The sequence below is a fragment of the Dendrobates tinctorius genome, unplaced genomic scaffold (assembly GCF_039654945.1).
Source record: "Dendrobates tinctorius isolate UK_male_01 unplaced genomic scaffold, ASM3965494v1 ptg000143l, whole genome shotgun sequence".
Classification (NCBI taxonomy): Eukaryota; Metazoa; Chordata; class Amphibia; order Anura; family Dendrobatidae; genus Dendrobates; species Dendrobates tinctorius.
The window spans coordinates 45,863,152-45,877,272 of NW_027361810.1; the positions used below are offsets into that span (position 1 = coordinate 45,863,152).

General features: G+C 37.3%; 1 protein-coding gene across 3 annotated transcripts in view; it reads left to right on the forward strand.

Moving 5' to 3' along the window:
* The window catches only part of MAP3K20 (mitogen-activated protein kinase kinase kinase 20), a 194,886-nt gene that overhangs the window by 87,435 nt on the left and 93,330 nt on the right, over window positions 1-14,121 (forward strand). For all 3 annotated transcript variants that reach the window (XM_073545903.1, XM_073545905.1, XM_073545904.1), the window contains exons 8-10: window positions 1,404-1,490; window positions 4,511-4,585; window positions 9,012-9,118. In XM_073545903.1, coding sequence (XP_073402004.1) covers window positions 1,404-1,490; window positions 4,511-4,585; window positions 9,012-9,118 — 269 coding nt within the window. The remainder of the gene's footprint in view (window positions 1-1,403; window positions 1,491-4,510; window positions 4,586-9,011; window positions 9,119-14,121) is intronic.

Sequence of the window (14,121 nt, forward strand, 5' to 3'; positions counted from 1 at the left end):
TACTCAATCCTGAATAAAGATGTTTTCTTAGTACTTGCACTCTAGTGGTCAGGCTTGGAGACTTTACATTTATTGGTTGTCCGGAAGTGATTACGAATGTCCCTATCATGCAGACATGTAATTGTACGCCATTAAATTTGCCTCCTCTGTGTTTTCTTGATTAGAATGTTATTGAATAAACTCACAATTTTCATGTTTTTGAAAATGCTAAATAATAATTTTTCTAATCTCATCAGTGCATATTTTTGAGTACATTACTTAGTTTTAAAGGGATTTAATTTATAGTAAAGCTCCTACAATACCTATCTTTTCATCTTAAGAAAAATCCAACATTTCCTCAAAACCTCACACTTCCACAAACCATTTATAGTAAGAAATCTAAGTGGGTTTTGCATGCATTGACCATTGTAGACCCTATCTTCCAGTTCATGGCTTGATATGTCTACCAATGATGCGCTAAAGAATTGTTTTGGCTTTGTCTGTAGAATGTTTTTCTTTTAGACTCTTAAGTACCTTATGAATGGCATACTGGTTATGTATTGAAATATCTTAGATTGATGTTTTCTGATTCAGGCTTTTCCGAGTGCATGTGGTTCCCTAAAAATAGTTTTTCAAACCTTAATTACAGTACTGCCATAACCTGAAGCTTCTTAGTTCAAATACAAAATTTGTGACAAGGCCCCCGTCTACCATGTGCCATTCATAATACTGGTGTCTTCTTATGTGGCCATGAAGACTTTGGGCCCCTTTGGCACTAGGGACAGGACCCAAGTGAAGCTATTATTCCCTTTTTAACTATAGTGCTCTGTTACAACTACATTTTTTATCCTTGCTGCATAAAAAAATTATTATTAAGGTATAAGATTGTAGTTTCTTAAATATTTATGGGACTATAAAATCTAAAACCCTTGCTAATACAAGCTTTGGTTTTTTTGTAAATTTTAACTTACATTACATAAGTGATGAAATAAATATATTTTAATAACTGATCATAATAAAAAACCTTTTTGAATTTTTTCTTTTCTTTAGAATTTTACTGTAACGCACAACAACCTTTTCTTGATTCATTAAAAACCAAATTAAAAGTTTTGTTTTAAATAGTTGGTTTGTAAATGTATTTTAGATTGTTAGTTTAACATTGGAACAATTTTTTAAGCTATTATTTTTTTTTTGGCTAAGTAGATAAAATTATTATTTTTTTTTGTTTTCCTGTAATTAAAACAACATTTTGTCTGTACAAATTTTAGTGTTGACACCAAATCTGCTATTCGGTAATTTATGATCTTGCGTTTTATTGAATATATCTTGATTCTTGCTAGCCTGTGGATGTTATACAGTTATTTATGTAAACTACAGTTTAAGTTGTAAATGTGGTGTATTGTGTTTATGTTTTTTTTTTTAAGGTTTTATGGGAAATGTTAACAAGAGAGGTTCCTTTTAAAGGCTTGGAAGGACTGCAAGTGGCTTGGCTCGTGGTAGAAAAAAATGAGGTAAGGCTACTTTTTTTTGTTCAGATCCAGTTGATAGATATGAAAACAGTATTGGGGGTTTGCAAAAGACTTTTTCATCTTCTTCAAATTGAAAGTAAGTTCAACGCTTATGGAAAGATTACCAGTAGGAGCTAACACAAAGGGTCAAAGTGATGTTATTCCTCATGAATGGACCCTTTACATCTAATTGTTGCGGCTTCACATCGTGATGCTGTAGATCAAATATTGTAGAACTACTGTACTAGTTTCTCAGTCTCAATAGGGTAACCTGGGGGTTTGCTCTTCGTGATGAAAGGAGCCATTGCGTCCAAGGTAGGGGACCAGTTTAACTCCGTCTCCCGCGATTTTGGGCATCTTTTTACTGGCCAGGAGTTGATATTTCAGTGAGAGACCTTCAGCTACTTCAACTTAACTCTCCCAGCAGGAGACGTTTTACTACAAGAAGCTGTCACTTTAGATGAGAGTTTCAAAAATAAAAGAAGAAAAAAAAAATAAAGAAAATTACAGTTTAGCCTCCCGCAGGATGTTCAACTCCACATTAAAGGTATGTTCATAACATGTATCGGCAAGGCTGCGGCTGAACGGCAAGGTTCCTCCTCAAAGCTTTTTTTTCCATTGAATGAAGTCTTTAGTGCTGTAAACACTTCCTATGCCAGAGAAATCAGACGGGAAATGTCTCTGCTGTTTAAAACTTTCTTAATGGTCTTCGCTCTGAGATTTAAGCGCAGCGCAATGATGGTCGCAACATATTTATATTACTATAAAATATCACATCATTTAATGTGGAGCTTGACTTGCCATCTTGAGCCTAGTTCAATTCTGGATATGAAACTGGAGGCGAGAAAAAAAAATCTGAAAATGAAAACCAATCAGATTTTGAAAAGAATTCTGAGCCAAGATTATTGGTTGCCATCAGCTACATTTTTTTTCTTTTTCTCCTACCTTTGCACTAGTCATCATCAGTGACCTTCCCTGTGCGTGAAGGTCGCCTAGTCACAAAGCGAACACTTTGCTAATTCTTATGCTCCACATGCAATGGAATTTACTTTGTACGTCTATATAATACTTCAATACAAGGTATAAAATATTAGACATTTGTCATTTTTTTCTTTACGAATTTAATATTTACAATTATTAGAGATGATTTTTTTTTTATTTCATGATTTTGAAGCATGCTATTGCCACTCTTTGCATTGTAACAACCCAGGCCTTTGCGTCATCTCTTTGATAATAATATATATATATATATATATAAATCTTTTCTGTCTGTAACAGGAAGCAAGTAGTAGTATTCTCAAAAACATATTAAGTAGCTGATCAGAAAAGGAAAAATGTGTGATACTGGATATAATTTTTTTCTGCAATAGCATTCTAGTCCTTATTGTATATAAACACTGGTCTCCTAAAATGTAATATTGGTGCAAGGTCACAGAGACAATATCCACAGCCAATTCTAATGTCTATTTGACATAATTTTATATTTAACTTTTTTTATACATATCCTTCATTTTATATTATAAACTATGCCAAATAAAGTAATACATTTGGCAAAGCATATAATAAAAGTGCTGTCATCATAACGTTTATGATTTGGGGTTAGAGGGAGGAGTAATGATAAAATGAAAAAAATGGTTTCACTCTGGATAAAAGCCAAAACTTTATTGGGAGAGAAGTAAAAAAAAAAAAGTAGTTGCCTTCAGAAAAAAAAACATCTACGCGTTTCGAACACATGCCGACGTTCTTTCTCTGATCTCAAACAAAGCTCAAAGAACGTCGGAGTAAGTGCAAAACGCGTTACAATTTTTTCTGAGAGCAACATGGAATCTACTTTTTTTTTTACTTATTTCCCCAAATAAAGTTTTATATTTCATCCATTTTTTGCTTTTGGATTGCCTACGTTTGGTCAGAACGGAGTCCTGTGCCCTTGCACTTCTTGAACATTTGTTAGTGAGCTGACTGCAGGATTTTTTGATCATTCCCTCAATAGAGTAATTATATCCAGTATCAGGATAATAATGTTTTCATATCTTAAATGTAAATTTTATGAAATGTATAAATGTAATATAAACAATAATATGGAAATGAATTCAAGCTACGTAATATAACTGAGAATATACATATGCCCATCAAGTTCAACCAGAATAAAAGGAAACAAGCGAAAAGTGTAAAATTTACTCTTTATTTCACTATATTGGTACAAAGAATGGTAGAAATCCCATAAGGGAAAAGACAATCTAACCTAAAAGGCCTAAAAGGAATAATTTCCAAGCTGACTCCAAGTAGCAATTAGACTAGATCACCATTTTTTTTATAATATTCTCCTGCAAAATAGATGTCTCTACAACATAGAACGCTAATGGATGAAAGTATAATGTACTTGATAAAACAATGTAAAACAAAACCTACATGAAGGACAATAAAACATACAAAAGCCGAAAGCTTCTTTTTCGCAAAGTGCAGTTCTTCATTAATTTGCCTTTGTATCACATTAAACTTCCATTATTTAGGGAAAAAAAAAAACTATAGCGAATAATAAAAGAAACGGTATCAGAGATATTTGCCAATTCACCCTTAAAACTGTCAGGGCCAAAAAGAAAAAAATTAAAAAAATAAATAAAAAACAGACAATTTGAATCTACATTTTTTTGTTAAAAAACTGGTTAGTTTAGATTAATTTATTTGTGAATGTAATTTGCAAAAAAGTCCAAAATATAAAGAGGCCATAATGAACGTTGTTCTGCCCATAGTTTACTTCTGAGCTCACCACACTTCCATGTCCATTACCAGAATAAACCTTTTGCGTCACTTCATGAGTAGGCCTTCGCGGAGTTATCATCATGTTACTCCATGGAATACTAATTGGAAATGTCCCCAGGAAATCTTGAAACCTTTTAGAGGATGCTAAACCTGGCCCTTGGACTTAGCGCAATCCATTAAAAGTTCGGATTGCTTTCCCCAGTGAATTCCAGAATGTTTTAATTCCAGTGATACAAAAATATTTCTGTTTCTCTTGTTTTCAGAGGTTGACTATTCCCAGCTCCTGTCCGAGAAGTTTTGCAGAATTGATGCGCCTGTGCTGGGACGCCGAAGCAAAGGTATTTGTTTTTTGACACCAATTTGTCTAATATAATTCTGCATTAAACTAACTTATCTATTTTTTTATGTTTGTCTGTAGAGATGTTGATCCTGTGTTTAAGTATTTTTCCAGTATCATAACATTTCTGCCTTAGTTTATGTTTGGTTATATGGCAGCTCTAGTCTCTTCTTCATGGATGATATAGCTGCAACGTGTAGCTTTGACTTATGTGAAAAAACACTAGTAAAGAGGAGATGTCATTGGAAGCAAAATGCTTTACCAAATTATGAGCTATGAGCGGTATTGTACTGTCACCCAGGGTCGGACTGTGGTGCCAAGGGCCCACCAGCAACACTAACTCTGTGGGTCCACTGTTTATCCACATGCAAATATTCCATTACTCTCATTCACATATTTATCTTTCTTTTATACAGAGTGGGCCATTTATATGGATACACCTAAATAAAATGGGAATGGTTGGTGATATGAACTTCCTGTTTGTGGCACATCAGTATATTGGAGGGGGAAAACTTTTCAAGATGGGTGGTGACCATGGCGGTCATTTTGAAGTTGGTCATTTTGGATCCAACTTTATTTTTTTTCAATGGGAAGAGGGTCATGTGACACATCAATCTTATTGAGAATTTCACAAAAAAAATTGGTGTTCTTGGTTTTAAGGTAACTTTATTCTTTCATGAGTTATTTACAAATTTATGACCACTTCTAAAATGTGTTCAAAATGCTGCCCATTGTGTTGGATTGTCAATGCAACCCTCTTCTTCCACTCGACACACTGATAGCAACAGAAATGCTAGTCTAAAGGGGTCAGATTCCTTTTGGAAGGCTTTTTTTTAAATTATTTGTTACAGGCCCATCAAGGGATTCACCTGTTCCCTTATAGGCCAGTCTGAGCCAGCTGTCACCTGTATTTTTTAAAGTGGGAAGAACAATAATCTACTCTATACGGTGATGGCAGATACTTACCTTATACATGATGACATTGAGGAAAAAAATAACATCAAATAAGATTCTCTCATTATTCAATTTGCTTTAATGAGTTAGCATGAAAATAAGCAAGTTTGCAATAGACTTGCTTGTTCTATCTGCTGTCATTCTCCTGCAGTGACAGCTTTTGTCTTTCATGGTGCACAGCTGGTTTCCATGAAGCTCAACCAACAGAGCCTGGCCAAGGGCGTGTTGTCATTACATTAGTTATCTCCTACAGATCTGTCAGCTCTGTCTAGCCCATTGATTTCTATACCACAGTTTGCTGCTCACCATCCTCCTTCCTCCCCCTCTCGGCTACCAAGGAGTAAGGGGCCCGTCACACATAGGGAGATCGCTAGCGAGATCGATGATTTTGTGATGCATCAGCGGTCTCGCTAGCGATCTCGCTGTGTTTGGCACGCATCAGCGACCAGCCCCCCTGCCGGTTATCGCTGATCGTGCAGGAATGTCCTGGGCCATTTTTTGATCGTTGGTCATCCTGCTGGCCAGCACACATCGCTGCGTGTGGCAGCGGGAGAGCAACGATCAGTGAGCTCCCAGTGCTGTAAGCAGATGCTGGGAGCTGATATCTAAGGTAAATATTGGGTAACTAAGTGCCGTGCGCGCTTAGTTACCCGATATTTACCTTGGATACCAGCTCTCAGCGTGAGCACGCTGGTATCCAAGGTACAAAGCGGGTAACTAAGCGACGCGTGCGCTTAGTTACCAGATATTTACCTTGGATACCAGCGTCCTCGCTGGTCCTGATCGCTGGTGTGTCTGCCTGTTTGGCAGCTCACCAGCAATCATGTAGCGATGCACCAGCGATCCTGACCAGGTGGTATCGTTGTGGGGATCGCTGGTGCATCGTTTGGTGTGACGGGACCTTTAGTCTTCACAGTCCTGTAGAATCACTGTCCCTGGCACCCAGTATCATGGTTTTCACTGTACTGAGCTGTGTGCTTGTTCAAATGCACTGTTACCTCTATATGAAAATACAGTGATAACAGTGTAGAACAAACCACTGATAGCTTAATGTGTTGTAACAAAACTTGTACTCGGCTTTATAGTTCGACTAATACTACTACAGCTCTGCTGCTCACAAGACCCCTTTAACCAAAACCCTTTAACTTTTATTTTATAAGCCACAAAGATAAGCTGTGCCAAAATGTCGAGCAGATACTGCTCCCCCCACTTCTCCATAGATTTAACATGTGCTGCCACATGTGCAAATTAATGGGTAAATCCAACATCTTAATTTTCTCTAAAAGGTTTTCTTTGACTCTCTTCAGAAGTCATTATTGCATTTTCCAGCTTTTTTTTACCCTTTATGTTAAAAATTGTACTGTATATTTTAACTATAGTATTGAGAAAATGTGTCTAAGAGCAGACACTGTAGCGTTTTGTTACATCACAATCACAGGTAATTATAAAACAGGTTTTTTTAAAAATTATTTAACACTATATATTGATTTAGCAGTACAACTACAGTTCGATGTGTTAAGTATAGTACTTCTGTGATTGTTGTTTTGTTTTGCACAGCTCATTGTGTTGTTACTATGTTACTGTAAAACCCTTGAAATTGCAGGTTATGATCTGTCTTAATTGTAATATGGTGATTTTCACAGTATGTAGAATATCTTTGTATGAAATGTTTATGAGAGCCCGTACTGCATGCTTTACAGTGATACATTTTTTTTACTCTAAATTAATAGTAAATGTAAACTCATGAAACTTTGTAATATATCTGATTAGGGCAAAGTGGAATTTTCCTGTTGTTCAGGCTGTGTTTAAATATTCACAAACCTCTTAAAAGATAAACCGTCATCAGAATATTATGCAATTTTATGTTTTTTGTCAAGACTAAGAGCTGTGGAAGCACGATACGTGGAGACCTGGCGCCACTATGCTATTTTAATTCTTTTTTCATCTCTATTAAAAAAAAGAAAAAAAATATATGACATTTTACTAATTTTGTAGTTGTTGGCTTATTCCTCGTTTCATCAGAATTTTATAATAAAAAAATTAATGGTCTGTGTATAAAGGTGCTTTCATGCTGATTACATCCTTACCTTTCTTGTAGAAATCTGTTTTGCTGTTTTAGAGAAATTGATAGTTAAAATAGCATGCTAATAAGCTGTAAGTGCAGTGGGTGGGCACTGCACTTACAGCCCTTCTGCCTCTCTCCATATTCCATGCCAGCCTCCTGTCTCTGACTGACAGATTACTTATGTTTCAGTCACCTGTCAATCAGAGACAAAAGGCAGGCAGCAGCAGGAGGGTAATATGGAGAGAGGCAAGAGAGCTGAACATGTTGGGGTCACCCACTGCACTTGCAAGTCATTAGCATACAATTTCTACTATGGATTTATCTAAAACAACAAAATGGATCTCTACAAGAAAGGTAAGGCTTTACTCAACATTAAAGCACCTTTATATACATGCCATTAGTTTGGAGTATAACATCCTGATGACCGGTTCCCTTTAAATCTGAGCTAGAATCTGTTTATTGCAAAACAAGGAATAGAAGATGGAGTTAGGGACAGGAGGGGGATGCTGCTGCAGTTTCTTGCTCAGTATTATCAGTAAAGGTGAGAAGAAGAGGAGAGACATCTGATTTGATCAGATGTCTAACATTACACCAGAACAAGCTTTACTATTTATCAATCACATAAAAAATGCACATGCCAGCAAAAAAGGAAAAGATAAAAAAAAAAAAAGACTGAAAAACGCAAGAGAGAAACAACATTTTCAGTGCACGATATCTAATATACAGCTCTGGAAAAAATTAAGAGTCCACCACATCAAAACCCTGTCATGGGCAGCCCATTCTCCAGACCTGCACCGATTGAAAACCTCTGGAATGTAATCAAGAAGAACAACAAGAAACAAAGAAGAAACTGCTTAAATTTGTGTGCCAGAAGCAGTGTGAAAGACTGGTGGCAAGCATGCCAAGATGCATGAAAGCTGTTTTTAAAATTCACGGTTATTCCACAGAATATTGTTTTCTGAACTCTTCCTGAGTTAAAACATTAGTATTGTTGTTTCTGAATGATTATGAACTTGTTTTCTTTGCTTTATTTGAGGTCTGAAAGCACTGTTTGTTTGTTTTTAATTTTGACCATTTTTCCTCGTCAGAAAAAAAAACTAAATTTATTGCTTGGAAATTCGGAGACATGTTGTCAGTCGTTTATAGACTAAAAGAACAATTTACATTTAACTCAAAAATATATCTATAAAGAGAAAAATCAGACAAAGTGAACATTTGAAAGTGGTCTCTTAATTTTTGCCAGAGCTGTACATCCGTGAATAGTTTTGTGGTTGTTGCTTTGACCAACATGTAGTTTTGAACAATGATGTAATATTTACATGGTTGAACTAATTATTACACTGCTCAATTTACATTTTATATCAACATTTATGTATACCTGTTTTTCCCCAATGCTTATATTTCCTAGAAAAGGCCATCATTTAAACAGATTATCTCAAACTTGGAGTCTATGTCAAATGACAGCAAGCTGCCAGACCAATGCAATTCATTTTTGCATAATAAAGCTGAGTGGAGGTAAGAATAATGAATTTTTGGTGTTAAGCACAATATCTTAAAAGGAATCTTACAGCAGAATTTCACCCTTAAACCATTTATATATGCATGCAGCTCTTTTAAAGACAAGTCCATAAATTCTGTTACTTAGCCATTCTATTCTTCTGTTTCTTTATGTTTGAATTAATATGCAAATGAGGTTGAAGAGCTATTTATAGAATTGAAGCCTCTCTCACTCCAGCTCTATTCTCCAGCCAGCGCCGCATCCTCCTGCTTGACTTGACAGATTCTATGTTGTGTGACATCAGGCAAAGGAGTCATCAGTCAAGCAGGAGGCAGTGGTGCTAGGTGGGGAATAGAGCTGGAGTGACAGAGCCTTCAGATCTACGAATAGTTCTTCATTTGCATATCAATTCAAATGCTGATTTATCAGAAATGGAGGAAGGGATTGGTCCTGTAAAGGTATTGCTGGTCTTTGAAAGCGCTACATGCCCATATAAAATACAGGGTGGGCCATTTATATGAATGCACCTAAATAAAATGGGAATAGTTGGTGATATCAACTTCCTGCTTGTGGCACATTATTATATGGGAGAGGGGAAACTTTTCAAGATGGGTGGTGACCATTTTGAAGTCTGCCATTTTGGATCCAACTTTATTTTTTCCAATGGGAAGAGGATCATAGGACACATCAAACTTATTGAGAATTTCACAAGAAAAACAATGGTGTGCTTGGCTTTAACGTAACTCTATTCTTTCAAGAGTTATTTACAAGTTTATGACCACTAATAAAATGTGTTCAAAGTCCTGCCCATTGTGTTGGATTGTCAATGCAACCCTCTTCTCCCACTCTTGACACACTGATAGCAACACCTCAGAAGAAATGCTGGCACAGGCTTCCAGTATCCATTGTTTCAGATGCTGCACATCTCGTATCTTCACAGCATAGACAATTGCCTTCAGATGACCCCAAAAATAAAAGTCTAAGGGGGTCAGATTGGGAGACCTTGGTGGCCATTCAACTGGCCCACGACGACCAATCCACTTTCCAGGAAACTTTTCATGTAGGAATGCTCAGCCCTGACACCCATAATTGATGGTATGGTGTGGTATATGGGGTACACAGATAGTGGGGCCATTCTTCATCAATGGAAACCTCAATGCTACTGGATATCTGAAATTGCTACATGATGATGTGTTGCCCTCTTTATGCACTGAAGATGGCACGTTACCTGAGTTTTTCCAGCAAGATGGTGCACCACCACATTATGGGTGTCAGGTCCAAGCAGTCCAACAAGGAATCTGACCCCCTTAGACTAGCATTTCTTCTGCAGTGTTGCTATCAGTGTGTCAAGAATGGGAGAAAAGGGTTGCATTGACAATCCAACACAATGGGCAGAACTTTGAACACATTTTATAAGTGGTCATAAACTTGTAAATAACTTATGAAAGAATAAGGTTACAATAAAACCAAGCACACCATTGTTTTTCTTGTGAAATTCTCAATAAGTTTGATGTGTCACAAGACCCTCTTCCCATTGGAAAAAATAAAGTTGGGTCCTAAATGGCTGACTTCAAAATGGCCACCATGGTCACCACCCATCTTGAAAAGTTTCCCCCTCCCATATACTAATGTGCTACAAACAGGAAGTTGATATCACCAACCATTTTATTTAGGTGTATCCATATAAATGTAGTTTCGAGTGTGAAATGAATTGCTCTCCATGGTTCACATGACTTCTGTAAAGCATTGGGGCATGAATTAATATCCTGGGAGAGGATCCAGACGTGTGGATTGGGCTCAGGAGCTGAACTTCCCCCCACATGCGCCTGGTGGCGGCTATATTATATAATATAGCCGGCATGAGTCTCTTGACGGTCCCGGCTGTCAGTCTCTGACAGTGAAATTTAAATTGACATTTGCAGGTGCTGGCTAAGCTCCATAGGAGCCTGAGATATTCACCATATACAGAAATACTGTGACTTGCAGACTGAAGTCCCCTAAGGAGATTAAAAAAAGAATGTATATAATAAAAATATGAAAAAAAATAAACAAAAATCAAATTATAATCTTTTACCCTGTTAAAAATAAAGAAAGGAAAAAAAGCATATTTGGCATTGCCACATTTGAAAAAGTCTGATTTAGTAAAATATCAAATTAATTAATCTGATTGATAAACGCAGTAAAGAAAAAAAAATCAGAACACCAGAATTCCAATTTTTTTGGTCAATTTATCTCCCTCAAAAAATGTAGTAACAATCAATCAATAGATCATACGTACACGAAATTGATATCAATAAAAACATCAGTGCGCTGCACAAAAATGAGCCATCGACAGAAAAATAAAAATGTTATACTGTCTCAGAAAATGTGTTTTGTTTTTTACAATATTGTGAATTCTTCATCGCCATTTAAATAGAAAAATATCAATGTATGTTTGTTATTGCCATAATCATGCTGACGTTGACAATCATGTTTCTAGGTCGCTTTTACCGCACAATGAATGCTATAAAAACAAAACCCCAAAACATTGGTGGAATTGCATTTTTTTTCACCATTTCATTCCACTCGGAGTTTTTTTTTTCCATTTTTCAGGACGAGTTGCAATTCCAAATTATAACTGATCCTGCAACAAAACAGCCTCCACACATCTATTTAATCAGAAAAATAAAAAAAAGCTATTTTTTTGGAAGAAGGTGAAGAAAATGAAAAATTCCCTTGTCCAGAAAGGGTTAACTATTTGGTTGCAGTATTATAGATGCATTAAAAAAACTAATATATATATATATATATATATACATACATACATACATATACACACACAAACATTTCCTTTAGGCCTGTTTCACACATCCGTTTGTCTCCATCAGTCAAAATCCGCCGTTTTGCAAAAAAAAGATCCGTGTTTTTTTCCCATTGACTTGCATTATCGGCGGATCTTGACAGATGGTCATCCGTTGGATCCGTTTTTTTACGGATCCGCCAAAATTTTGGCGTCCGCTGACATGACAGGACGGACAATGAAACGTTTTTTAGGCTGGCCGGATCCGCATTTGTCACTGCGGATGCCCGGAAGCATTGCTTTTGCCGGAAATTTAACCCTAAATCCCGTTCTGGCGGCTGGTAAAAAATCTCTCTCTCGGCACGGGTTCCTTTAAATTTCTGCCCTCCCCGGATCCGTCAAAGCAACGGTCCGCTAGCACACGTTGCTTTCAAAACGGTTGCGGATCCATGTCCCGCCATTTTCGCGGATTGCAGCTGATGTAAAAGACGGATGTGTGAAACAGGCCTTAAGGATATGCACAGATTCATCAGACTGAGCAGCTTTGTTTGAAATTAGCATACCATGGACAGGACGTCTGTATTTTTGCATGAGGGGATGTGGTGTGGCAATCAATGACGGCTTCATTTCATTTTGGTTTTATGGTTAGGTTTTTAACTTTTTAGCCTTTAGATTTGTGACCAAGAGTTGTCCTAGGGTGTCCTTACTCTCCATGTGTCCACATGGGCAAGAATGAATTTAAATAGCTGCCATGTCATGTCATAACGCATTTTGCGGCTGCTAAAGGGGACAATGATCCAGTTGCTGCAATTTCCTCCAAACAAAATCGTCTGTATCCTCGTGATTCTGTGGCCAGTCCTTTACTGATCAGCTAATATCTGTAACAGATCTTTTATTAAAGGGGTTGAGCCAACGCATTTGAGAAATATGGCTGCCATATTGTTAAAGGAGAATTGTGGTTAAGAAAAAGAAAATGTTATAACTTCTATATCAGTGGAAGTTAAACAGCTGAGACCCCACTCCAGTCATGACTTGTAGTACTAGACATGCATGCTCGCTGCGGCTTCATTCAAAGTCTAAGGAGCTGGACCATGTACCATGGGACAAAGCATGTGTTATGCCTTCCTGAAGAAGCTAAATCCTAAGTACTGGTTGCCCTTAAGGGGAACTTGTTACCAGGTTTGACAAGAGATGAGATACGGTCACGACCTTTCAGGCCTGATATACAGTATTCTATAATGTTGTATATCTGCCCCCAACCCAACCTACAAGACAAGGAAAAGACCTTTTATTATACTTACCTGCTGGGCGGTCCGGTCTAAGGGGTGTATTTGGTCTTGGTCCAGCACCTCCCTTCTTCTTGCATTGCCTTCTCCTAGCATCGCGCCCCTGCATAGATGTACTTCTTTTCCCTGCATAGGGCATAGTAAAGTACTGCAGTGCTCAGGTGCTGGGAAAAGTCAGAGACCCTGTGCAGGATCGCGATGCCAGAGAGTGTGTGTGGATGATGTAGGGATGAGTCACCCACACGAAGCAAGAAGGAAGACGACATCGCAAGAAGGGAGGCGCTGAACCAAGACCAGCAACACTCCTCTGACCGGACCACCCTGTAGGTGACTATAATCAAAGGTCTTTTTCTTGATTTACTGGTCAGGTTGGGGGCAGATATACATCATTCTAGAATGCTGTATACCAGACCTGAAAAGTGGTGGTCTTATATTGGTCAAATATGGTGACAGGTTCGCTTTAAATTCAGTTGACCTCAATTTTGGTAGGAGATCAGCACTAATAATTTTTATTTCCAAAGCACCTATTGCTAAAGTTTGCAAAAAAAGTATACAGTATAAGTTTCTATAAATAGAAAGAGAAGAAATATGTATATAAGTATATGTTTTACAGTTTTTCTATCCCATAGTAACTGCATGAACCATGTTGTGCCCTCTGCCTCTTCCACCCATAATCTGGTGCATTCTGCTGCTTTAAGTATTTGGGAAGAAACATTACAAACCGCACGGTATCATCAGGGGATTGGTACCACAAGTTTCCCACTGCAGGCTATATTAAGAAACCATGGAACACGTCCAGGGAAAACTGTTATAGAGATAGCAAAATATTCAAAGCTTGCGATGAAATGCGAGCAGAACAATCAGAAACTCAGAAAACACAGACAATGTGGATGATACTTGGGAACAGGAGTATACAAACTAACAACAGTCAATTACAATGAAATTTCGGAGGTCG